The sequence below is a fragment of the Pomacea canaliculata genome, linkage group LG14 (assembly GCF_003073045.1).
Source record: "Pomacea canaliculata isolate SZHN2017 linkage group LG14, ASM307304v1, whole genome shotgun sequence".
Classification (NCBI taxonomy): Eukaryota; Metazoa; Mollusca; class Gastropoda; order Architaenioglossa; family Ampullariidae; genus Pomacea; species Pomacea canaliculata.
Window position 1 is genome coordinate 1,562,680 of NC_037603.1, and position 26,063 is coordinate 1,588,742.

Here is a 26,063-nt window from a genome sequence, read left to right on the forward strand (position 1 = left end):
TTCAAATATCATCCTCCTTGGCATCTGCTGTTTGTTTTTTATTTTTTTATTTTTTTTTTTTTTTTTGTTTGCTTGGTTTTTTTTTTTTTTTTTTTTTTTTTTTTCGCTATTATCTCCGTTTTTATCGGCGTGTTATCACTAAGTCCTAATGTGGCACAATTTTCAGAGTTTCGATAACCACACTGGATGTCTACAAACCTACAATCGTCCTACCCTTGTGACGTCACTATGCAGCCGTTGTAAGCTGTGTTCAGTTGAACACACTTAAACCTTTATTCTGTGTAAAGTGTTCAGAGTCCGAGTCCGACATTCACTTGCATGCTTTGCCTTTAGACATGCTCTTTAAAACAGAACTTTGTAAATATTATTTCAGACAGCTATTGCTCTTAAATTATTTACTGCCTATTGCTGGTGAGTAACATTGTGTGAGTTACTATGATGGATTCCGATCAACACACAGTTTATTCCTGAGTTTGTTACAATTGCCTTACAGGGTTGTATGTTTGTCTCTCCACAAATGCAAGACCCAAGCGTGTGTTTATCAACTCTTAGCCGCGCGCGTGCCCGAAGACTGAAAACAATCTCCATTGTATTTCCATTGTGCTGGAAGAATAAAATTCGCTTCGGTGTGAACGAAAAAACTGGGGGCCAGCACCAGCAGTTCGATAAGCAATATCCCTTAGCTTTTGTTCACTCTTAGCATGCGCCTTGTACCCGGGACTGAATCGCAGGTAGGAACTGGGTAATGGGTCCAGAGAGAAGACTGACAGATGTAGATCACCATCGACTTTGTAACAACAAAAAGTTGTATACTAGTTAAATATTTCCCTCGTCATTCATAAACAGTTTTATGATTGGCTAGCAAGGGTCTCGTCTGCTCGACGAGTGTTATTCAGTTAGGTGCGAGGGTAATTGATAATTATCTCCTGAAAAGTGTGTAAAATCTCGGAAAGCTGTAACAAAATGAACGATCGTAAACTTCAGAGTAGTTTTAGCGAGGTTTCGATACCTTGTTCTCGATTAGCACCAACGAAAAGTTCATTTTTCAACGAGTGCATCTTTCATCCGAAACAACGCACGTACTCAAATTTCTCATTTTAACTGGAATAAAATACTGACACTAATTACTAATTCTTTTTTCTTGAATTTTATACGACCCATACTTTATCTTTTAATGTTTGTTCTGTTTTGAACACTCAGTTCCGAACTATAAATTCCTGCTCATTAGGTTGACGAGTTTCTGTGTGCTAATGAGTCCGTGGGAGATTGGGGTGCTAGGAATAATAATAATTATATAAAAAAGTAAATAAATCGATCAATACATGTTGAAAGATGTCGATCTCCAGGCCTGGAGTGCAACGCTCTATCGATTTTGTTTTTCTTGCAGATCCTCCCTGGGAGGCTTTGAGTTGAGACCAAGGGTGGCCGGGGCACCGGGCGTGACGAGAGCCACCCGGGTTGAGTTACAAATTATTCAGGTCCATTTCTCCAAACTTGACAGTCCGGTGCTGTTCTTCCTGTGCACTTGACTTCGGCGACAGACATTACAGGCGCGTGACAAAGGGTCTTGTTGACACCATCCTCCAGTTCCTCGTTGTAGTCGTGGAAAGAGGTTGGTGAAACAATATCCACACACACGCGCGCGCACACACACATGATTTATTTTCTCTCTCCAAAAATACGAATGAAAATAAAACTTCATTTACCCCAATGAACATTCAGCTGAGACTATCCAATGAAAGCAAAACTGCACGCGCGCGGACATTTGAGTGTACACAGCCCTCATAAATAAATCAACTTTGGATACCGTAGACCTATGTTTGTGTTGATACTTTCTGTTTGAAAACATAAGCCAGCATCACACAGCATGTCTAACTACATCACACACACACACACACGCACGTGCGCACGATCAACACAAACCAAGTTCACTCATTTCGACCGCTTCCGGCGATCGAAGCCGTGCTTTATCAGCAAAGAGAAGAGAGTGTGGCCATGCTGGCGGCCATTAGACGGAGCTGCTCGTGCGCGTGCTCGAGATGAAAAGAGCGATGTGGTGAACAAGCATTCTGTCGACAGCGCGCGCGCGTACACACACACAAACACACGTGCGTCATAGAGAACAGCAAACAAGCGGGGGGCGCTCGCAAGTATCCCCCTCCCTCTACTCCTGTGGTCAATATTGACCCCGGAGGCGATGCAGGGGCCTCTCTCTGGGTTTTGTTCCACCGCTGTTTTATTTCTCCCTTTTTTTCAGCTTGTCGGACAATTCTGACGGACTGTGCACCAGGATCACGTGATGCCTTGCCCTAGTGAACCTTTGTGCGTGCACCGTGGGTGATCTGAGCCATGATAATACAGTTTTAGCTGTGAAAACACACAATGTTCTTTCAACTTGCATCCATTCCTACAATTGTTATTAAAACCCAGTGTTGAAGTTGTGACGAGTTAAGAACAGATTTGCTCATGTCCACTACCAACGGACACACGACTAATACTTGACCTGCAAGGTGCTTCTAGGAAGACAGAAAGGTGGAAGGTGAGAGACAATTATTCAGCGGTAAATATTCGTCATTTCCGGATCATCATCATCCCACGCTTTGCGACATTCTTTTCGGAACTGTTCGTTCCAGGCCAAAATGACCGTTCACTGGCCAGTGCTGTCGGAACCCTCTCTCATCATGCATCACCAGCGTGCACACGACTGCAAAAGCAACACGACTCTTTACCTTTATATTTTTATTGTGTGAAAGCGAAAAGGAGCAAAAAAACACATACGCACCACAAGAGCTACCACTGAAACACTGAGCGTGAACTTGGCTTTAAATCGCATTCCCCTTTCATACTTCCGCACTCCAGCTCCGTTTCCCCTTTCAGTTAGACGACGGCAAGAAACAAGACTCCTCTTTCGACTGCTGCTTCTGGAGGCCTTAACACATTCTCGCAAACAGTCCAATTCTTGAAATAACTTCTATTTCGAGGGATGGTGGAGGGATCCTTGCCATTTCCTGTGGAGAAAATCTAATTGGAGAGCGGTTGACGGCATCCGACCGTTGGAAAAAAAAAAAATTAAAACAAAACCCCACGCACACCTCATTTTGTTTTTACTGGCCAGTTTTTGTTTTCACCTACATTCTATATTTTAAAAAAACCAGACTCCTCCACCCTTCAGTAAGCAAGAAACATTTTTTGAAGGAGCCCAAATACTGAAAAACAATTTTTTTTCCCCTCGAAATGTGAACAGCCAGTAACATACATCTATAGATAGCAATTCTCAAATATATGTTGCTGACGTAACACAAAAGGTTATCAATGATGCAGATAATGCATGAAAATCTGCACCTATTGCTACCCTCTTTCCCTTCTGCTAGTTTACAAAAAAAAAAATTATTTTAATAAAAAAGTTTTTTATTAAAAAAGTTAATACTTAACAGATGGTGCCGTTCCGAAAAATTGCGATGTACAGAAGGAAATAAATTTTTAAATGGCACCACTCTTGCCAATCTTCACATATTCTCTCCAAAACAATAAAGTGGTCGCTCAAAACAAATGTTTATCTGTATATGTAAATAACTGCTAAACAAAGCTCTACGCAGACACACACACTCAAGTCCACTCTCAATCATGCACACCTGTATTGCCCCGCACTTTTCCCTTTTTATGAACTGCCGGCTTGTGTGACTTTTTTTAAAGATAAAAAATTATGAAAAGCAAGCAGAGGGCATTTTAGGGAAAAATAAAGCCAACAGTTTTTAAGTCCTCCAAGCAGAACGGACTTCCACATACTCTTTTGAAAGTGTATTCTCACTATATTCTTTAAGATATGATGTATACCACAAACTAACATAGTTCAGTAAGCAATACTACCAAGCATATCACAAGCCTAAGCAGCAGCTCGTTAGATTGACAAGATGAGAATGCATTAGTGCACAGCTGTGTGGAAAGTGTTCAGGGTTATTTTTGTACGTTGAGTGATAAGCTATTTTAACACAAAGCTCATGATAGATATAAGTCTTTAACAAATTCTTGCTACAGAAAGTTTGCAGGCCCAGTATGAATTATTTTTTTTATATTTTAACATGTATTTACAGACTATTTACATCAGCCTACATTGAAATGCAGACGATTCCGATGACAAAAATGAAAACAACAAAATCCATGCACTGAGCACATTACTTAGCGACGTACACTCTGCCCTGTGACATCCCCTCACCCCACAACCAACATGGATTACTCTGCTGCTGGTATAATACATATGGCCTTGTGTCTTGCTTAGTGTTAAATTTAGACTACCGAACCCAAACCTTGGCAACCTTCTGATCCCATATTCAAATCTGCTGAAAAAAAATTGCTTTAACAAATCTGAAAGACTTTGGTAATGTAGAAAATACTGAGAAGTGATTATTTTCTTCAAGTCTTCCTGCAACTTTTGGTTCACTATGTTTGCTATTAAAGTAGGGAGAAAAGTGGATTCTAACGCAAAATGCACAGTTGTGCCAATGCTGCAGGTAATTTCAAAGCTACAAATATTTTCATAAGTGCTTTATGGGCATTTGAAATAAAGTAATCAGAAACCAAAGCCATCTGTATATATTCCAAGCAAAATATGCTGCTTACACAATAAAACAAGCAATCCATTACTATCTGATGAGACTCAGGTGCCAGATTTCAAAGCTTAACCTAAGAAAACATACTCCTCTGAGCTAAGTAATCAATACTGTATGCACCAATGAATTTAATGTAGAGGATTTGAATTTAACGTCTTTTACTGAAACAGGACATGTCAAACCCATACAGCTGCGTCATAGAGATTAATGACCTGTCTCAATTTGATATCTTATGTCACTACTGCCCCCAAGAATTTGACCAGCAAGCTAGGTATGCTTAAGTGCAGGCGACCTGACAATCTCTTGGGTCATATTTCCAGCTGCATGGTATGAGAATTAAAATCTTCAGATGCTGCAAGTCGTTACACTGCTCATGTTTATTACCAGGTTTATTACTGAACTAAAGGAATTACACTGTTCATCAAATGGCTGTTAACCTGCTTACTTTAATAGCCATTTTACAGTAATCAAATGCCATTCTTCCTTACAGTATTGAAAACTCTTAACATTACTGCCAAATATTCGGGTTTAAAAAAAAAAAAATCCATTAAATACAATTAATTCATATTTTCATGATCTGTCTTCTGTTAATTAAAAAAAAAAACCACATCACAGTATCTTGACAAATGCTGTTGCATTTCTTCTATAAGCCAAGAGCAATCAAAAAAAAAAAAAAGCAATTAAAAAAAAAAGTCTCAAACAGGGCTCTTTCCCAGTTCCAGACACCAGCAACAAACACTTGTACCTCTAGGGTTGTGCCAAATGTGTTCAAGCTGCAAGATCAACCAAATGCTTTTGAAAGTTGCACTTGCAATTCTACATTAGTCTTTGAGTGGAGGAATGTACAAAAGAAAAAAAAGAAAATGCTGGGGCAATGAAGGGGACATATGCTCTTGGTCATAACCTGGCCTATGTCAAAACATCTTTTGCTTCCTTCCATCAAGGTAAATATCATCTCACCTATCATACCTCCCCTTACAAGAAAGTCCATAGAATTTCTGTGCCATCAAATAATATGGTGCAGAAAAGTGAAGACTAAAAAAGTCTGCATACAATTGTTGCGGAGTCCACTACTATTGAAGCCTTTTCACAAACATGACATGTAGTGAGCTGTCCAACCTTTACAGTGCGCATGAATTACACAAGCATGTGAAATAGGTTGTTGAGAGGGTAAAATTACAAGCCAGGTGCTATGGGAAGAAACTATTATCGGCAACCTAGACAAACTTTTGGCTTCTGCAAATAAAATATCCTGCAAATCGTCTTCATTTGTACAAATTTTTCTTGTTCCATTTAATATCTTTGTCTAGTATTGCATATAAAGCAAAAATCTTCTGGTGATTACCATCACTCAAATTTAAAAGAGCAAACCCCAGAGTATCGACCATGGACTAGCTGATTTGGTAAATATTTCTCAGCAGCTGTAGCTGTCTGCTTTTCCCCATACACATATTCCTGTTTTCCTCTTACAACTCCTTCACTTGCTATTCCTGAAAAATGCATCACTTCTCATCTCCACAAAGTCAAGCATAACAATGCCAAGGAGTACTGTTGCAGCATCTTAATAGTTCTGAAGCAATTGAGGATTGATGAGGAAGCAAAATAATTGATGACACAAAATGTAAACATCTATTCAGGAAAAGAGAAAAAAAAAAACCAAACACAAGTGGAGTTTCTGGTCTGATACACCAATTTACAAAATAATAAAATGATACGTGGAACCTGATCCATTCCACCTTCAAAATTTCACTTTCTTTAAAAACAAAAAGTACAAATCTGACAAAGCCAAAGATGGGTGATTGGCACTCCCCAACACCCATATCTTTCCTCTCTAGTGTTCTCAACAATCTGTGGAATTCTCTTTTCACCTTTACGGAGCAGGAGTGACTGCTGCTTCAGTAGCCTCAGGTCTCTTTTCTGCGCCATACACAGTCAGCTTCACAATTTCATTACTGCTGACTTTGTAGCTGAAGTACCCATAGTTGTGTGCCAACAAGACTGGTGGGTTGTCCACGCTGCGTTTGTAAACTGTTGGACAAAAAGAAATCATCAATAAAATTTTGTATGAGAAAGCAACAAGGGACCTTCAGCTAATGTTAACCAAACTGTCTGTTTCCAATCAGTTGTTTTCTTACATCTCGGTGAGTTAAACTTTGCCTGACTGAAGATGTGTTTGGAGTGCATTTTAGATTTTACCCTCTAACTGTGCAACTCTGTATTTATATATTAGCAAAATCATTTTCGAAGACACCTTGCACTTTCAAAAATGTCTTAAAGCTACAAACTGCAGAACTCTTCTGCTCTTTGTGTTGGTGAAGAGATCTTAGCAGTAGAGTGATAACTCAAATGACTCAGAGGTGGCCTCAGGTTCCAATAGTAAAATTGGAGCCCATGCATGGGCAGTAAAAAATACATAGACATCACTTCCTTAACATTTTGCCGTATGATTGTGATAGAAATGAGCAATTATTGGACAGAACACTCACCTCCTGAAACGTACTTCTCCAGACGATAGGTATCATACCAGAAACATTCTCTCATTATGTATGATCCCAGGACAGTCAGGTCACTCATAGGGGGCTGTACCATGCGGTATTGCTCACGAACAACACTGGCCTTAGGCATATAGTAACCAGTCTGCAACAACAGGACAGCAAGGTAGAGAATCGTTGTCCCGTTAGTCTTTGGAAGTTTCCATTTATATAAAATATAAACTAATGAAAGATGTCAAAAATTTCATCAGGGTTAAAATTTCATCTGTACTTTTATCAGAAAAATAAATGACAGTACCAAGTGCTAATGCATCAACAGTTTCAAGCCCCCAAAATATTGGTGAAGAACTGATCAATCTGAAAGCTGTTCAATTGTTGATATTTTAAACGGTTGTTTCAACCAGTCTAAAGAACATCAATCCATTTGCTTTTACGTTCTGCATTACCGGTCTAAATATGTGCTCTTATAGACTTTCTGCCCTTCTGCAAACTTCAGCAGTAATCCCACCACATCCTAGAATAATTTTTTTTTCAATACGACGGCACTGAATCAGTATCTGTTTGATAGTTCCTTCCTTGCCACTAACAGTATCTCTAAACCTGTTTTCATCATTTTGCACTTCTAGCAGCCAATGCAAAATGCCTAAAATTTTTGTGAGCTACAGTTGATTAAAATATGATGGCCTTATGGGCATGGTCAATGTGCAAACAAAGAGGACAAGGTGCTAGCACGAATGGTGACGTTCAAATCAGCTAGGGAAAACTTCTGTATGTAGGTGCCAATTTCTGGCTCACTGATAATAACAAATGTGTCCGCACACTTTAACAAATTTAAACATGTTAGCAAATAATCATTTTTTGCAAATTTCCGGACTTAAAAAATTCAGTTTCTTTAATGAGCGACTTTCCCAGGGAATGAAAATCATTTTTCAAAATATGCCTACTTTTCAAAGCTTTCCTGAACAGAATGAAAGTTTTAATAATGCCATTCAAACTTTTTAGCTTTCTGGAAAACAATGTAAATAGTAGTACAACATTCTTTTATCCTGCTTACATGGGTCTTCATGGCTGAAAATGGAATGTCATTATGCTCAGAGCAAAATTCAAATGCAAAAGAAAATGACTAATGTGTTTTGTGTTTATTTTTCTTTGCACTGCATAACCACAAAATTCCTCACTTTGAGCTTGTAGATGAGATCAATCAAATCACGAGGAGGAGAAATCCGTGTTCGATTCAGCGGCAGGATGTAGCAGCTACGGTGTGTTGGGTCTACAATGGCTGTGAGATTCTGAAAGTGATATAGAATGACTTTAGGTTCTCAAGCTTTCAGCTAACAACACTCTCACAATGTAACATCTTTCTGTACCCATATTCTGAAAACCATTTTAACATCATTTTGTAACTATACCTCCACAGCATGCACATGCAACACTTCTGCAATACTGCTTCTGAATGTTTTGTTTTTGCAGATCTAACTTTCCAGTTGGCACCATTGCGTTGCCAATTTGCACACACCAAGGACAATCTGGTGGTACAACGCAGCAGCAGTCTAAAACAGTACACATGAAATCAGTGCACAGAGGGTTTTAGGCTATGTTGCTGATCCAGAATCTAAAATATAGTGAAGTAGTTCGGAGATGAGAATATGGTGTATAGAAAATGGCAGAGAAAAGGCTGTACAGACTGTTAGTCTGATTGGTATTTATGCTGAGTTGTTAACTGTATATTATAAAACCAAAAGCATATCAAATCAAGCATAAAGCTGGATTAGTCAGTCGAAACCAGAACAGTATAAAGAGCACAGTGTTCTGATTCAAGGGTCTAAGACTATGTACCTCAACAAAATTATTGTTGAGCAATTAGACTGTAATACTCAGTCAGAGAAGCACCTGCTTTCAAAAAGCTAGACATGAAAATTAAACTGGGGAGGGAAAGAATGGGTGGGAGCAGGGGCAATAGGATTCATTCCATTCAGAATATGGGCTAAGGGAGAGAACTAAGATCACCAAACAGCCTGAGATAAAGTGTTCTTCTGTCAATCAGCTAAAGATAAAGGTAAACAGATAAAGAGACACTAATGAAAGATTATTTTGGAGTGAGTCATACATAACAAATGAGACCCAACATACACATCTCTTAGAAAATTATCCTTCTGGACCAAAGTCAACTTGAATGTTAAAAAAAAAAAAAAAATCCCACAATTCCTTTAAACATCCTCATGCTAAGCAGTGAGAATGCTATATGATGACATGATGGAACATATTAAGAAATATATTATCAGCAAACTTACCCTGTCAAAATCATGCCAGACAACAGTTTCCTGCACTTCGTCAAACTTGGGGATTGTCAGTCGCTCATACAGATCCACTGCAGACACTTCGATGTCCTCCTCCATGAAGTCTACCTGAGTTACTGGCTGTGTAGAAGGGGGTGCAGCGATCTCCAACGGTGCATCAGACAGCCTCAGAGACTGCTGCCGATGGTAGATCTCATCATAGTAAGTCACCCCACATCTTCCATGCACGACCTGGAATAAAGAATTAAATAAGTAATCATGAGATAATGAGTGTCTGTAATTTACTTTGTGTACAAGTGAATGTTGTAGAAGTGAGAGTATCTGTTATATGGGAATATGGCAGCCCGGTTGTTGATTTAGTCTATGTATGTAAAGTGCTATTAGCAAATCTTTGGAAAAGCGCTGTATAAATCATTATTATTAGACTTCTGTCTGTAAGAACTATCATTGATGTCTTAGGCAAGATATTTTGTTGAACTGTGTTCATTTGATATATCAAAATTATTGCAAAAACTGTGACAGGAGAATATTTAGCCACCTTTCCAACTAAATTTTAAACATTTGAATAGATGCATGCTTAGCCAAAACAATTTCCTTTTGCTTTTTGTTGAAGGAAACGCAATATAAAATGAAATTGTGAAAGTGATCAATTGTAACATGAAAGATTGTAGTTTAATAAGCCCTAACCATGACAAAATATTTATAATTGCCAGGAATATTAATGTGGCTATACTATTTCAATAAGTTCACTCTATACACACTGGGAAGGAGGAATTACTGGGCTGCTTAATATGGTAAAAAAAGCAGACATCATCACATACCACCTTGTTTGACAGATGCCTGTAGAGGAAAATGGCTGCAATCGTCCCAGTGCCCAGAACAAGAAGAGCGGTGAGGATCAGACAAAGATTAACCCATGGTCCTCTTCTCTGTGGAAAGTAGGTCACACGAACCAGTTTTGGAGCAGTACATGCCCCTTCTTCACATTCCACTTCATCCTTGACCCCTGTCTGAAAATAAAGCAAGTTGCTCTTCCAACTTATCAAACAGTCAAATCATTTTATTACAATGCTAAAAGAAAAAAATAAACTACTCCTCAGTCATGCAATGGATGTAAAACACAGGCTAATAATTTTAACAAACAGCAATTTAGTAAGGAAAAAAGCACCCCTTCAAAAACATACCTCATCAATAAAGTTAAAAATTTATGTTTCAAACTTATGATATAGTCTGACAATGTTCCAAGGCTTGCATTTTCACAAAGGGGGTTAACTGCTCCAGGTTATAGTAATACTACGGTAATACTGCAGTTTGTCCTCTCTATTCTGGGAACATAAACCCTTTTACACAAAAATATAAAACCTGTCCCCTACCCCTCTTGGTCTGTTAGGCACAAACTAATTTACAATAATTGTTCTCCATCTTAGCTGACAGGAATGCATGCTGTGGATTAGGCATCTACAGTCTCTACAAAACAATTACTAAAATATTCCAGTCCCAATCAATAATGAGACGAACAAACAGTAACAACTTCCAGAATGCTGTTATAGCAGGGGTGGTTGAATTACAGCCTGCACGTGTCTTTGGACAGGCCCGTCTGCCAAAATGGTAAGTGCGCTTGTTTTCTTTCTTTCTTTTTTTTTTTCCAGCCCAAACAAGTGCACTTCCCATTTTGGCAGACGGCCCTAGGTTAATTTATCAAGTACAACAGCATTAAAAATTGCAGTCCATACCATTCCAACATAGACAAAGTTCAAAGATGAGGACAACTACGACAGATTTGTTAGAGAGCATCGAGGGAGGCTGCCTTCAAAGGAAAGGTTAGTTTTAAAGTTTTATTTTGGGCACATTCAAACATCTTCCTTTTACATAATTCAGTAAGTGAATGCCATTATGTACTTATTTGGGTGTCCATTCCATCATCACTAGGTTTGTTATGTAAACATCTGGAGTGGATTTTTGGTATTTTACTAGCCTATCGCATAGCTTATAATTCTGAGACTGGCCAGAAAACTCTGGAGTCATTACCGTTACATCTAGCGTGATCGTCCATTACTGCAAAAACACAGCAAGTCCTCGTATTGTTCTTCCTTCTACATCTTTGTTACTATTTTATGATTTTGTTCTACATCTTTGTTACTTTTTGTTAACTTGTTCTTCATATTTGTTACTATTTTGTGATCTTCTTCAGCGCAATAAGCTAGCTGCGATATTGCACTTTGTTCCTTCCTTTTCCAATATGTTACTCTCAGGTCTTATTCTTGTTAATTGGTTCCTCTGTGTGTTTTCTGTATTTGACTTTATTCTTTTAGTAGGTTGTTTATTCTTTTACAGCTCATATGCTATTTGTTTGTTTTCCTGTCCCTCGTATGCTGTCCCTGTTTCGTTCTTGTTCTTGAGCGCTGAGAGCATACTCCTTAGGAGGGTGAGTATCGCTTTACAAATTTTGCATTCTATTATTATTAAGTCCAAAATATCAAGGCTTTTAGCAAAAAAGCAACTCCTGCAAATGTACTTAGGCTACATTCATTTATAAGAATGGTGCAATATTCATGATTCACTTACAACTTCTCAATGATATAACAATCTCTACACACCCTCACAAGATACCCCATGAATCTGTCAAGAATAATGGGGACAAAATTTCCTGATATTTTATTCACCCAGTGGATGCTTTAGATCTAGAAATGAAGCAACAATAATGAAAATGACAAACATATACAGGCAAAGGGAATAAAGCCACAAACAAAAAAAAAAAAAAATGCTCAAACATTGTTTACACAGAGCAAAGAAAAAAGACTTATTTCAACCCGAAATTCTGTGCAGCTGACAAAAGCGAAAGGATAAAAAATCACTGTCAAACAATTCGATGACACTACCATTCCCTCAAAATTGGTCCCAATTTTGTATTCAATCGTTGTCTGTACTTATATCAAAAATTAAGAACATCACCAGAAAGTCTTCTTGCTGGCAGATTATATGCTGGACAAAATTATAAATAATAATTATTTACCATCATCAAACCCAAAGATATCAACTATCACAATACTAGATCAATTGTAAACATATCAACCCTTGTTCTGCGAAACAATGCAAAGCAAATCTTCGAGCTATCTCATAGTGTTTGGGCAAAACAGAAAGACGTGTAGTCTGTGTAAATCCATACCTTTATCACAGTACAAAACTTGGTTTTCTTTTACACTGTGATGCTACAAAATTTGGCATACAATAATTTATGTTGGGGTTTATTATTCAAGGACACACAAGAATTTAGAAATGCATAAATCCTTCAGGGAGCAAGACGTCTTTGCAACGATGGCGCAAATATACGACCTTCGTGAATGTAAGATATAAGTGACAAAATTAGAGGAATAACGGAAGGAAAAACATTCAGTAATCAGTATACCCTAAGAGAGAATACAGGCAACGGGAGATACTTTCCGACTGCGTCTCCACAAATATTATCGCATGCAACCAGCATGGTCATGATAAAAATTAAATTATCTGATGTAAACAAGGTGCTGATAATTAATTTCACAACATTAGAAAACTGTGCGAACATATATCCGTAACAGCTATAACTTAATTATCTTCTGTGCTTCGCAGCCAGCAACAGCGCTGTTTTGAACTGAGTCGTCGTATCTCCCAACTTGTGCCTTGTTAGGTCATCGTGCCACAAAAATAGACCGTCAAAACATTCAAAACGAAAATAAAAACAAAACGTTAAGTTTCTTCGCAACATACGTGGCTAAATTAAACCTCTCTCAACTTTCTCTGCTCTCGTACTGCAGCTACAATCTATCGTCTCACTCTTCGTGTTTACATAAATACTGCATTTCCCATTTCTCAGAATTTATAATCCTTGTGTCGGCCATCTTGCTGTCTCCTTTTCGCAAGTCAGAAAGCAAAGACAAAAGGTAGAAAAATGTCACTTACCAATGGCTCAGTCAACACCTCGGGTTCCTTCTCTGTCTTCTTTCACCTCCCGGTGTCTTATAAATGGTCATTTTCGTGTGTAAGGGTTCAACGAGCTGTCGGATAGCAATGAAGCTCTGTCCGTATCATTCGACACTTTCGCTGCCCCGGATGCCAATGTGTTCTCGCGAGAAAATTTCTAGCCAATCAAATGGCGCCGCTGTCATCGCGGGCAGTTACGTAAACACGAAGCGATGAAAGTCAATGCGTGAATGTTTACAAGTTCGTTTGGGGTTAGTTGATTAATGTTTTTATCCTATCAGTAAGCATTCCGCTACTGCGTTAACTCTTCTTCATTCAATTATTTTAGGATAGCATATAATAAATAAACGCGAGAAGACTGGTCTTTCTATTTAGTCCCTCATCCTTTGCAAGAAAAGAAAACCGCGAAAGGCTTTTGTCGACCAGTTATTTATGGTCGAGGAGATAATCCTCTGTGATATAAAGATGCAGTCGTATGCTTGCACAAGAACAAGAAGTTTAATTTATCTTGAGAAATATGTATAAGATGCTTACGTTTATTATTTTTTATCATTTTTTTTCCATCAGCAGGTCTCATTTTAATATAATTTTCTTTCATTTGATAGGTGGCAAATATTCTGCATCTTTGATACAATTTCACCAAACTTCTCCAGTCAGCATCGAAGAGTCTCGCATTTATTACTACGAAAGTGCAAGACTAAGTTTGTACTTGGACGAGCAAAGCCAGAAATTAGCCTACAGATCTTTCTGCAAAAGCCAAGGAGTCACAATTACAAATATCCTTATTTTGTAAATATAAAACTCTGCAGCTCATCAAAAATGGACAAAGAGGGCAGTAAAAAGACCACAAGAATTAAAAATCAGAAAAGAAAGAGTGAACTTGATTCTTCAGAAAGCACAAAGAAATCTCGATCAGAGAGCTTGCCAGGGTCCAAGCCACTTGATGATGTTGATTTTGTCCAGCAAATTGCACAATGCAGAACAGCTGCATGTGAATCAATAGAAGCATTCAAATTCAACAAAAAGAGGGTCAGGGTCCTATCAGAGGCTAAAGATTGTCCAGATGAAGGGAAAGGAGTCTTGTACTGGATGTCTAGAGATCAACGTGTTCAGGGTATGTAATATTGCTAATAATAAACAAAGTATTAAAATTCTTCAACAGTTTCTGATGATAAATTGCACATCATCTCTACCACTCTTAGTGAGAAATCACCAAGTCTTGCAATCGTAGATAAGAAAGTTAAAAAAAAAAACGTAAGCCAGGGGAAGTAAGATTTTGGTCCAGTCTTGGAAGAAAGTCTTTTACTTGTAAAGAGATAGCAAAGAAGCTGTAACTCTTAACAGTTTTATCCTCAACTTTTCTCCCACCAATACTTTTCTATTTTTAATCTTCTGTATGTTCTTGAATTAATTGTGTGATCATTGTTTTATATTGATTTTAGTAACATATTGAAAATAATTTTTGGTCGAACAGGATTTGTTTTGCAAAAGTTGCTTTCTGCAGTCAACCCCTTTTTTTTTTTATGTCAAACTATTTCAGACAACTGGGCATTCCTCTATGCACAGCGTTTAGCTCTCAAGTTGAAACTTCCTCTCTATGTCTGCTTTTGCCTGGTGCCAAATTTCCGTGAGGCCACCATTCGTCAGTTTGGCTTTATGCTGAAAGGTCTGGCTGAAGTAGAAAAGGTGCTTTACTACTTGAAATTGTTGAAATTGTGTGTATAGAAGACAAAACAGTGAAGATTTTTATGCTATTTGAGATTGTACTTGACAGAGCTGATGACAGAATAGAAATGAACTACATGTAGTACTTGTAAAAAACAATTTTATAAATCTAAATTCATTATCCATTTTTAAAAAATGATGCCTCACTGGCTGTCTCTCTTGATCCTGATTTTGCATACTTGATTAAGGAAGTTAACAAGTGTTTCTTTTATCAACTAGGAATGTAGGAATCTGGATATTTCTTTTTATCTCTTGATGGGCAAAGCCAAGGATGTCCTCCCAGAGTTCATAAAGAATCATCACATAGGTGGAGTGGTAACAGACTTCTCTCCTCTGAGAATTCCATCTGCATGGGTCACAGAGCTAAGTGCTTTGTTGCCAAAGGATGTTCCATTTTGTCAGGTATTATCTTTTTGTGTATGCATGTCACTATCAGCAGTATGATGCAATGGCATTTAATTCAATAAACACAATAAACACTGTCATAATTTTGAATGCTGCTGTTTAGCTTTCATGTCTAAGGAAAAGGACTGTCATCAAAAATGTTGAATTTCAAGCATGGGGTTATCTAAGCCATAGTCATGTCACTTACTTGTTTCTAAGACATTAGAAAGTCTTGAGAGCATCTATAATCCATGAGTTTATGACTAAGAATGAACAAGTTAATACATTTTTCTGTGATTGGATTGTTTTACCATTGAATGGTCTGTCCTTGGAGTAGGTGTAATTTTGTTCTGAGGGGTGGTGGGATGTATGTGAAGATTTGTCTTTAAACCTGCACAAATGTTGATTATTGTTTAGGTGGATGCCCACAACATTGTGCCCTGCTGGGTGGCTTCCCCAAAACTGGAATACAGTGCCCGCACTATTCGCAGCAAGATACACAAAGTCCTAAATGAGTACCTTACAGAGTTTCCTCCCCTCATAAAGCATCCTCACAAGTCTCCAACAATGCCTAAGGTTATTTCTTACATATAATAACACTGGTACAAAAAGCTATTTTTTTTTCATAACTCAGTTTTACTTCAGTAACTGGTCTTAGACACAAAGACACTAGGCTCTCAAATGGTCTCACCTGTTCATAGCCCTTCACAAGCATGTTTGTCCTGATTATTTGGCAAACAAGTGTGAAAAGATGACTTCGCTGCTGGAGTGACTTTTCCTGCTGACTAACCATCTTGTGGATAACAGATGGAAACAGTCTGCTAGTTAGTGTTCAAAGAATGTTGGATCTGTTAAAAACTGTAACAATCAATTTAATAGAACTCCAAATCATTATTTGCTAAATTGGGAACCCCCACCCCTGCTTTTGAAACGAATAATTAAAAGATTTTAGCACAGTCATTTAAATTGTCTTTTGTCTAATATTACTTTAATATTTTATTTTATTCTACAGGAGATAAATTACAACTAGTATCTAATAAATTTAACTTCATTTTGGTGCAAAGTCAGTTTAGCTTTTCAATGGGTTAATGATGACTTGCCTAAATCAAAAATCCTTAATTTCATTTTTTTTTTTTAAATATCAGTGCATGCTGGATGCAGTTTCAGAAACATAGTGCCATGTTTAATAAAAATAAACCAGATAGTTTCAGTCTGACATAGATCTTTTGTTAAGACCTGGAAGGATTAATTCTTCCTATGCTGTTTACACCCACAGATGTGTACATTTTCATAGCTACACCTCAGTTGTGTTGATTCATCCATATTAATACTGTTTTCATAACCTGTGCAGTCTGTAAACTGGGAGAAAGCTGCAGAGTTCCTCGAGGTAGATCGCACTGTAAAGGAAGTAGATTGGGCTCAGCCTGGTACCACTGGAGCATATCATACCTTGGCAACCTTCTGCAACAAACGTCTAAAGTTTTATGAGAGTGACCGCAATGACCCCAATAAGGAAGCATTAAGTGATCTGTCACCTTGGTTTCACTTTGGTAAGGAGTGTGTCCATTGTAGGTGCAGGAAAAGCAAGCTCTATATCATAACTTATTTATTTTCTACCAGTTTGATGAGGTGAGGCAAATATGTTTCGGTGCTCAAAACTATTTGAAGGGAGACGATTCATTGAGAAAATGGTCCCTGCATAGACTTGCAACAATTTTGTTTATGATCATCATTATTATTTGTTGCCCTTTATTCTTTATAACATATTCCTTTGGGCTTCTTACAATTAAGAAGTAACACATGTTAAAGCAATAAGCAAAATTTCCTTTATTCTGTTTCATGTCATAGGTCAGATTTCACCTCAGCGGTGTGTTTTAGCTGTCAGAGGGTTCAGGTCACGTGCTAAAGAGAGCGTGGATGCTTTTATTGAAGAATCAGTGATCCGTCGAGAACTTACAGACAACTTTTGTTTTTACAATGAAAACTATGACTCAATCAAAGGTACATGTGAGTTTTCTAATTTGATCTATACTCCACATATGACTAGGGAAGGTGTGATTAATTAGATGTCTGTTGGACAGCAAGGCTGAAAGGTTGACAAGCATCTGTCGTGACTAGTCTGCTTGCTAACAGAGCTGTTATTGGCTTCCTTGGCTATATTATTTATGCGAGGAAGAAAACACTTTCTTGTGTCTTTCACAATTCTATCACAAATTGATAGTCTAGGCTGTAGTGGTTGCGAACAGTTTTCCAGCTGATGTTGAAGTTGGATTTAGAGCATGCTATGTGTATTTTATAAACTACTTTGACATTATCCTTCAGGAGCTGCTAAGTGGGCACAAGACACACTGGAAGCTCATCGCAATGACAAACGTGCATACGTCTACAACAGGCAGCAGCTTGAACAAGCCAAAACCCATGACAACCTGTGGAATGCTGCTCAGGTTAGGGCATAGTCAAGGCAGGCAAACAGTTCAAGAAACCTATTGCCAGGATCTTAATCTACTTTCCTTTTGCAGAGTAAATTAAAAAACAAAACAACAAAATTTGCAATTTATTTTTTTTATTTGTCTGTAGATTCAGTTGCTCAAAGAAGGAAAAATGCATGGGTTTCTAAGAATGTATTGGGCCAAAAAGATCTTGGAATGGACTCCATCACCTGAAGAAGCACTCAAAGAAGCCATTTATCTAAATGACAGATACAGCATTGATGGAAGAGACCCCAATGGATATGTTGGTGAGAAATGTTATTATACACTTCATTCTGGTTTTTATTTAACAATGATCACTATCAATCATTCTCTTTTACTTAGTTCTAAGATGGAACATATGGGTGCAGTTTTGATAAAAATGATGAAATTCCATTTTGAATTTTTGTCACAGAAACATCTATTTTGTGCTGCACCAAACTTACTTTTCTCCTAAAAATGCTTTCTTAATACCAGTTTTTATTGATCAGGCACAGATAAAAAGAAAAACTTTGTGAATCTTATCCTAATATTAACCTTGACCTTCTTATCATTTCTCCCTGGGAAAAATGTGCAAATCTTTTTTCACTAGATGGCAGCAGAACACTGCCATGTGCATTGTGCACTTTTCAGGAAAAGGCTCCATTATCATCTAATGCTCCGGGTTTGTGCCAAAGGTGTTAATGCAGAAAGAATCGTCATCCATTCTTTCAACAGTACACTGAGAAAGAACAGACATCACATGCTGACATTCCTTGCTGTTTACATGGGCATTTGTGGCTTACCTGTGTGGGAAGCTCCAGCATAGCTTTATGCTGAAAATGGTTGTGTACAGCAATAATTTTTTCTGTGGGTAATGCTACTTTTATTTTAAATTCTTTTTTGATTTAAATTCATTTACATTTAATATGTTCCTGTGCATTTAGATGTGTTTCACAAGAATTCTTGTTGCAGGCTGTATGTGGTCTATCTGTGGAATTCATGATCAAGGCTGGAAAGAACGCCCAATCTTTGGGAAGATCCGGTATATGAACTATGAAGGCTGCAAACGTAAATTTGATGTTGCATCATTTGTGAAAAAATACAGCAAACTCTAACTTTTGTTTTGGTGACAGCATCTGTATCCTATATGGAGAAAAATCTCCAGAGAACTGTGCAGCCCTTTCTTACAAGTTTGTCCAGATTTCTGTGAATGTGTATCCAAAAACTACAATCGTGTACATATATTAGACATACATGAGACATTATCTACATTAGACATGTAGACAGGCAGACCATTAATATCTGTAAGGCAGCAGTTATAAAAATGAATGAAAATTCTTCTTTGCAAACTTGATAGTAATCGCTTTATTGAAAGAGTAGAGGCCAGTAACGTTTGCACTCCTTACTATTGTAATGTTGTGGTTGAATGATCTAGTTTTTTGTTTTTCTCTTCACAAAGTTCTAGCTTTGAGTTAAAAAGTTGTTGACAGTTAAGTATTAGTTTTGTTTTATACATATTTTTGCTTGTTATCAAACCTTTTACTGCACCTTTCGCTGCTTTATTTTTCCTGGTTTAAACTGTGCTTGTTTTCTTTCTATATTGACCATTCTGTTATTTTGATGTTTTAACTTTTTGTTCATTTTGATGTACGTTTGTATTAACACTAGTTGCTTTGTGATGTTTGGTATGATGTAAAATACAAATTTTACAAGTACACATATTAAAAAGATATGTGGTGGGTCAAAGTGAATTCTTTCTTTAAATTTTTTTCAATATGCATTGTATAATGACATGCATATTGTAAACTATAGTGGTTTTTAGCCAGCTGTAAGTATCCTGTATGGCCATCACAACTTTCGTGGCCATGGCAGGATCTGTAAATTGTTTGCTGTGACTAAGACTTAGGTGGGAAAAGTGGAGCTCAACCCCTTTCTCCTGCAATTTACATTCTTTGCTACATCAAATACCTATGTGCTGGATGAGCAGAAGAATTTTCCAGCTCATATCTGGCAACCTTCAGCTTCAAAGCTGAGCAATAACTAACCACCAGGGGATGGTGGCTACCATGAGGCAGCTGCATAATATGAAAGGAGTTTATTCTTTGCTGTCGGGCAGTTGCTTTTCTAACATAAAAAGAGGCTAAAGACAGATAAAAAATACTCATAGTTCAGATACTTTTCACAGTTTAACTTCTTTACTGTTTGAGTTTCTTGCTCATCTCCCAAGTAAATGTAGTTTGTTGATGATTCATGTTTATGAATAGAGTTAATATAGATTTCACAGTTTGGTTCTTTTTCGTAAGCTTTTCAATTTTTAAAAGTTTTTGAAAACCTGTTTGTCCAATGGCTTAAGATAAGCTCATAATTTACCCTTTCTGCTAATCTTCATTCCTGTCTCTTTAAAACAAACTGTACATCTAGAACAAAGTCAATTTTTCACCTTTTTGACAAACAAGCATAGTTTTGTGCAATACAAATTTGATGGATTCTATTAGCTACACATACTCCTCTGTGAAAACTCCATTGAATGTGTTTGATATTGATGCCTACTTTTCATACCAGAGCTGTTAATGTCTTGTTGTATTTTAGAAGTAGGCACAACATGGGGTAGTGATTTTACTCTAAGCATACAGCAGAAATCTCAAGAGAAATGATTATTAACTTACTGAAATCACAATAACTTTTATTTATCTTTATTTTCACAGCAGTTATCTTGCTTTTGATGATGGCTAGAATATCTGCTTCAAAGTAGATGCTCTTCAAGTTTTGTCTTTATGTTTTTAAAGAGGATGGAAAATGAATGTTTGTCTTAAAATGTTGGTATTTTTACAGATTTGAATTTTGGTGCATGAACACTTAATAAAGTATTTTAGCAATGCAAACATACTCCTCTGTATGAGATACAAAGCAGCCTCCTCAGGGACTTGTTTTAGAATGCCTGAATTCTCCTCTCCAGATTGGCAAGCATTATTAGAAATTGTTTTCGAGTGTGAATTTTCTCAAACATTCATATTGATGCACTGAGCTTGTTTCTCAAGCAATCAAAATGATATTGTACAGTTTCCAAGATAAACCGATTTGACATGCAATTAGCAGAACCTTTTTTGGTTAAAAGCTACCATGGGTGTAGTGATAATTTTGTCATATGTCATGTTAGACACCAGATATTGTGTAGTTACAGCATTATGATTAAAAAAAAATTTTCATAAAAGCTTAAAACTATATTGTTTTGCTATCCCTTTCTGAATTATGACATAAAAAATGATAGTAACTACTTTGTTTGCTACAAATATTCAAACTATTTTGTCTTGTGTTAGATATTCTCAAAATGCCAGTCATTTTGAATCCGCTGTGAACAGATGGCTACTGGATTTGAAAACTCCATCATCTGTCTCTAATAATGTAACGTTATCCATAAAGTTTCAAGCACATTTAGTTTTTTAAAATGTCATTATTTCAGAGGAGGATCTTGTCTTAAGCTCCCAAGTACTTAAACTGTTTGTTTAAAACTCTTTAGCCATACTCTGTTCATGTAGACATCTGCTTTTCTTTTGTCAGTGGCAGTGACTTTGCTATTGATAGCACTGGCAGCCACTCCATATGTATTGGATCTGTCGGTCAGTCTGTTGGTGATTCAAGATTCTTTATCTGTCGCCATCTAAGGGGTATTGAGATATTCAAAATATATACATTATACACATTCCTATCTATCTTTATATACAGTATATACAAGGTGCATCTTTATCAGGATATGATAGTTGATGATCTGCTCAACTGTGCTCTACGTGGTCTTCTGCTACCATTTCCACAGCGGTGGTGCTGATACAATTCTGTATTACTTTCAATATGACTTACATGGGTGGCTAATAAGGTTATGGTTCTGTAGTTCTGGCACTGTTTGCTGTTTTCTTATTCTGGAAGGGGTATGACTAGTGCCTGCGTCCATTCTTGGCTTTCCCAGACTCTGTTGCACAGAAAAGCAAGGCTTTTGATGTTTTATCGACATCCTGCTTTAACAGCTCAGCTTGGAAGATGTCAATGCCAGGGGACTTTTCTCCCTTCAGACTACGTACCACTCTTCCCATAAGACTTGCAGGTCTCCATGTTTGCTGGTTCTAGTCTGCTTGTTTTGAAGGATGTTAGCATCCATCTTCACCTGCAAGTTGCACAGATCTTAGCAATATTCAGTCCATTGATTGAGTACAGCTGCGTTCTTTATGAGAAGGCATCATTGCTGTCTTGTGTTGACCTCAGACTCATTAAAAGATCATAGTTGCTGGATATGTTGGCCTTGTTGATGTGGAATTTAGAGCATCTAAGCAGCAGGATGAAGTCCTGGTAAGTGTCAAGATTCCATCCTTGTTTTCTTTTGGGGAAATAGAGGAAGTAGAATAACTTGTCATGAAGCATGAGAGACTGAAACTAAAAATAATAACACTTATCTGCGGTGCTTTAGTACTTAAGATAGATACCAACGTTTACGTACATCCACACAAAATGGCACATGCAAAGATAGTTTTAAAACATTTAATGAACATAAAAGTAATAAAATAGCAAGAACATTGATAAGGCATGATGGATTTTATGATGAGTGCATGGACACGCAGGCCAAGAAATGTATGTTTTAAAGAAGTATTCATTGCTTAAAGGATGTCAAAAAAACAAACAAAGGAAGAATAAATTGATATCACAGTCAAAAAAAATAAAGGTTTATATATAAATATTTCCCATTTCAGTTTCAGCTTACCAGATGTATTAAGAAGTGCAGAATATATGTCTTAATTCTATACTCTTGCAGAAACTAGCAATGCCAACATTAAAGTTTAGAGCTCTCTTTAAACTCATTCCTTCAGAGGTTTTTGCCTAGTTTTTATTGCACATTGTTTAGTGTTGATAACAGAGGACTTATTAAAAGCATCAAGAAGGATTTACAGGTTTTGATGAAAAGACATAAACTAAAAAATGTAGCATTGTTTATTAAATAGTTTTACAAAATGTAAGGCAGCAGATTAAAAACATAGACCGGCTTAACCCCACAAACATCACCGCTGCCCACAACAAAGCAAAGCTATGATGCACCCTTCATGTTTCTTCAAACTCTTTTGTTCTGTATTCTTTTGAGACAATCATCGGCTTAAATAGGATATTTAGTGCCAAATCAAATTTTAAACTCCTGAGAGCAAACTCAGATTCTTAATAACATCAACACATATATCTAAGGCACTGTTCTACTTAAATAACATAAAATCTTGTGGCTTGTATAACTCCATATCTGAAAAAATTCCACACAACTGCATCTGACACACATCGTTTACCACCTCATCTCCGCTTTCTAAAAGTAGAAGGAAATGATACTATTACTTTCTTCATGGTGATATATCATTCCACTGTGACAGTTTCATGGAATCTCTGCCTGTGTCTACTGACATTTCTCTGACATAATGAGCACCAGTCCAACCTCTTTGCACCTGTTTCACGAGTGCAGAGTGAGGCATGTGAATTTTTGGAACAGAAGGCTTGTTGACGAAACAGTCCTGGATACTGTACTGTGTATGTACAGGAAATGAGCAGTAGCGTATGCTTGCCATGGCAGTGCCAGGGTTCAGCATGGTGGCAGCAGGAACATGTTTGCTAATAGAATACCTCCTGTGATGCTGAATAGGCTTGCTCCATAAAGTGCAGCTTCTTGTAGTATAATCTATAAATTAACAAAAAGAAGTATAGACATAGGATTTATTTTTCAGTATCCATAGATTCCAACTAAAACAATTTATTCTAAGAAACTTCATTATACCACAAGAGACTTAAAGCACTTGGTCCATCATCTCAAAAGAACTACGTTCTATGTCTGTTTATTACATTCTTCCTCTTTAGTTTTTTTCCTTATCACCTTTTTACATATTTCTAGAGAGCCATCTCTGACTTCCACAAAAGGTGACACAACACAATAAGAACTGATTATTTTGTTGCATGTATGATGAAATTCTATATAAACTGCACTAAACAAGCTAGAGTGAAATACCTCCAAGTGAACTGTGCACACGTTGAAAATCACCGGATGTCAAAACAATAGGATCACGTGGGCCATTTTTATCTCTGGTCCTATTGTAAAATACAGCCATCTTTAAGTTTAAAAAGGAAAACAGTTGACGTAGCACAACCTCAAATACTGTTCCACTTGTTAAATATAAGGCACAGCAACTGTTCTTACACTATATTTTTTTCCTTCAAAATGGTGTGGTAAATATGTAAAAGTAACCTATGAGGAAACCTGCCTAATGCATTTAAACATGCCCCATAATAGCACATCAGACGATAAAAAAAAAATAGGAATAAAGATTCAGAATATATGTTTATTATTTATAAGTTTAAAAAATATATATTCACAGCCATTCATGCACATGCACACATTTATCCCAGAATAAAGGTTAAATTAAATTCAGACCATTTTAGACTTACTTGATGTCGCAAAAAGTGGCTCTTCTGCCACTGACTTACTGTCCACCTTATGGTATCGATCATATAAGCTGTAAAACACACACATGCAAAAACATTTATCAATGTACATTTGGGTAGCTTTGAAAATAAGGTGATAAATGAAGCAGAAACTAAGGGAAATATTGCTTAGCTCTTCACTTGACTGTACCCCATTAGATCAGCCCACAGTAACCTGGAGTCACCTGGGTTGGTTTGAATCCCTTGATCTTCCTTTCCCTAATCCATGGACTGAATTCTAGCAGTCACGAATTGCCTCCAAAACTATATATTTGTGAAACATTATAGCTCTAACTTAGGTGGAGTGATAATATGCATATGCATCAGCCTAACAAAAGGATGCCACTAGCAGATGGCTGCTGAAACTGTATTAAATTTTAAAAAGAGATTATCTAGTGAGCTTTTAGTACTTATTTGTTTCATACCCTTGATTGAAATTTGTTAGTTATGTGTGCACGATGGTACAGCGATACTAACTGATGCATTTAAAAGATATCATTCACTACTAATGATCGACTACTAATCAGAGTTAGTATGTTGCACATGTTTTCTTTTACATTGATTTAAATTATATTCCCAGCAAACACGCAAGATTCGGTCAAGCTTGGGCCAATTAATGTTTTTAGCTTGCATGTTTGCTGGGTTTAAGTGCAATATATAGGTTGTAAATAATTGTATTAAATGGGCATATTTACCATCTCACAATTGAAATAAAACGAATTTTATCAGCTCTCACAAATATTCCATGCCCATCTCGACACTGGAAATACCGCCGACCAAGAAACATTCCATTGTGCTCCCCGACTGAAGGCAAAGAAATTGGTATGATTTAAATACAAATAATAATTTCTTTGAGTTTTTTAATTCCTTCAAGAAATAGACAATCGTCAACTTTCTTAAGTCCACGGAAGAAAAAAATAAGCATATTAATTCATTAGACGGACTTTTGTTTTGTACTTAACAACTCACGAGGCTTGTCGAGAGCAATTCCAACCCAGTCTCCGTGTTTTGTTGCTAAGCATCCCTTATACATCACTGTTCCACGGAAGATTCCATGTCCCCAGTAAACTTCTACTCTTTGGCCAACGTATACATTGATGAATAAAACCATTTTGTTTCAAAACAACTGAAGTCGGAACTGAATGGTCAATTTATTGCTGTCATGCATGACGGCAACCGTGACCACGGAGGTCCGTCTGTAAGCTGTTGGTGTGATGTATCCTGTAACTAAGCGGTACGTCACAGCCAACAACAGTACTTGTACATCCGGCGGATAAGATCGTCTGCTACTAATCTGCTCCATGCCACCAAACTTCGTGTGCCATATAAGTAACACATTTATACCAATATGCATTTAGAAAAGAATCCATTATATTCATCTTGGAAGTTGTGAATTTGCACCCTCAGTCAAAATATTTTCAACTCTAACCCGGAACAAAGCTCATACCACGAACTTGAATTACTGCATGGACTGCTAGCATACGATTTTTTTTTTCCAGTTACATGTAACTACTAAAATGAGGCAGATGATACAAAGTTTCCGCTTTATTCACATTCTTTGTTTAGGCTCGCCGATACAAACAGCAGAGAACTTCGCAAGATGCTAAGCCTTAATCTTGGTAGACAGACAGCAGTCCACTTATACACGTCCATGCT

At 37.2% G+C, this 26,063-nt stretch overlaps 3 protein-coding genes across 3 annotated transcripts; 1 reads left to right on the top strand and 2 right to left on the bottom strand.

Moving 5' to 3' along the window:
• Positions 1 to 2,724: 2,724 nt before the first annotated feature.
• On the bottom strand, positions 2,725 to 11,421 carry LOC112555504 (integral membrane protein 2C-like). Its single transcript, XM_025223937.1, has 6 exons — positions 11,368 to 11,421; positions 10,218 to 10,406; positions 9,391 to 9,627; positions 8,278 to 8,388; positions 7,094 to 7,244; positions 2,725 to 6,635 (listed from the first exon to the last, which is right to left on the bottom strand). Exons 1-6 carry the CDS (start codon positions 11,419 to 11,421, stop codon positions 6,478 to 6,480), a joined length of 900 nt encoding a protein of 299 aa, XP_025079722.1. The 3' UTR covers positions 2,725 to 6,477.
• A 1,912-nt stretch (positions 11,422 to 13,333) lies between these two features.
• LOC112555007 (deoxyribodipyrimidine photo-lyase-like) lies at positions 13,334 to 19,749 on the top strand. The gene is made up of 10 exons (XM_025223122.1): positions 13,334 to 13,604; positions 13,959 to 14,467; positions 14,894 to 15,039; positions 15,298 to 15,480; positions 15,880 to 16,038; positions 16,814 to 17,012; positions 17,311 to 17,463; positions 17,785 to 17,906; positions 18,040 to 18,199; positions 18,885 to 19,749. The coding sequence occupies exons 1-10, from the start codon at positions 13,576 to 13,578 to the stop codon at positions 19,025 to 19,027; spliced, it is 1,803 nt and encodes a 600-aa protein (XP_025078907.1). The 5' UTR covers positions 13,334 to 13,575; the 3' UTR covers positions 19,028 to 19,749.
• Positions 19,750 to 21,427: 1,678 nt separating this feature from the next.
• Positions 21,428 to 25,880, bottom strand: LOC112555835. Its single transcript, XM_025224367.1, is given in 6 exon segments — positions 21,428 to 23,610; positions 23,935 to 24,034; positions 24,372 to 24,404; positions 24,406 to 24,439; positions 25,103 to 25,211; positions 25,377 to 25,880. Coding segments are annotated over 6 exon segments (750 nt in total). The 5' UTR covers positions 25,519 to 25,880; the 3' UTR covers positions 21,428 to 23,278.
• Positions 25,881 to 26,063: the final 183 nt, after the last annotated feature.

Excerpts from the sequence above, each read along its gene's own strand:
- LOC112555504 (XM_025223937.1), bottom strand. The coding sequence starts at position 11,421 with ATGACTCCAGAGTTTTCTGGCCAGTCTCAGAATTATAAGCTATGCGAT. Across the intron at positions 7,245-8,277 it reads ATCTCATCTACAAGCTCAAA|ACTGGTTACTATATGCCTAA; the intron begins GTGAGGAATTTT and ends CTGTTGTTGCAG. Across the intron at positions 6,636-7,093 it reads GGAGAAGTACGTTTCAGGAG|TTTACAAACGCAGCGTGGAC; the intron begins GTGAGTGTTCTG and ends TTTGTCCAACAG.
- LOC112555007 (XM_025223122.1), top strand. The coding sequence starts at position 13,576 with ATGCGTGAATGTTTACAAGTTCGTTTGGG. Across the intron at positions 15,481-15,879 it reads AGGATGTTCCATTTTGTCAG|GTGGATGCCCACAACATTGT; the intron begins GTATTATCTTTT and ends ATTATTGTTTAG. Across the intron at positions 18,200-18,884 it reads AGACCCCAATGGATATGTTG|GCTGTATGTGGTCTATCTGT; the intron begins GTGAGAAATGTT and ends TTCTTGTTGCAG.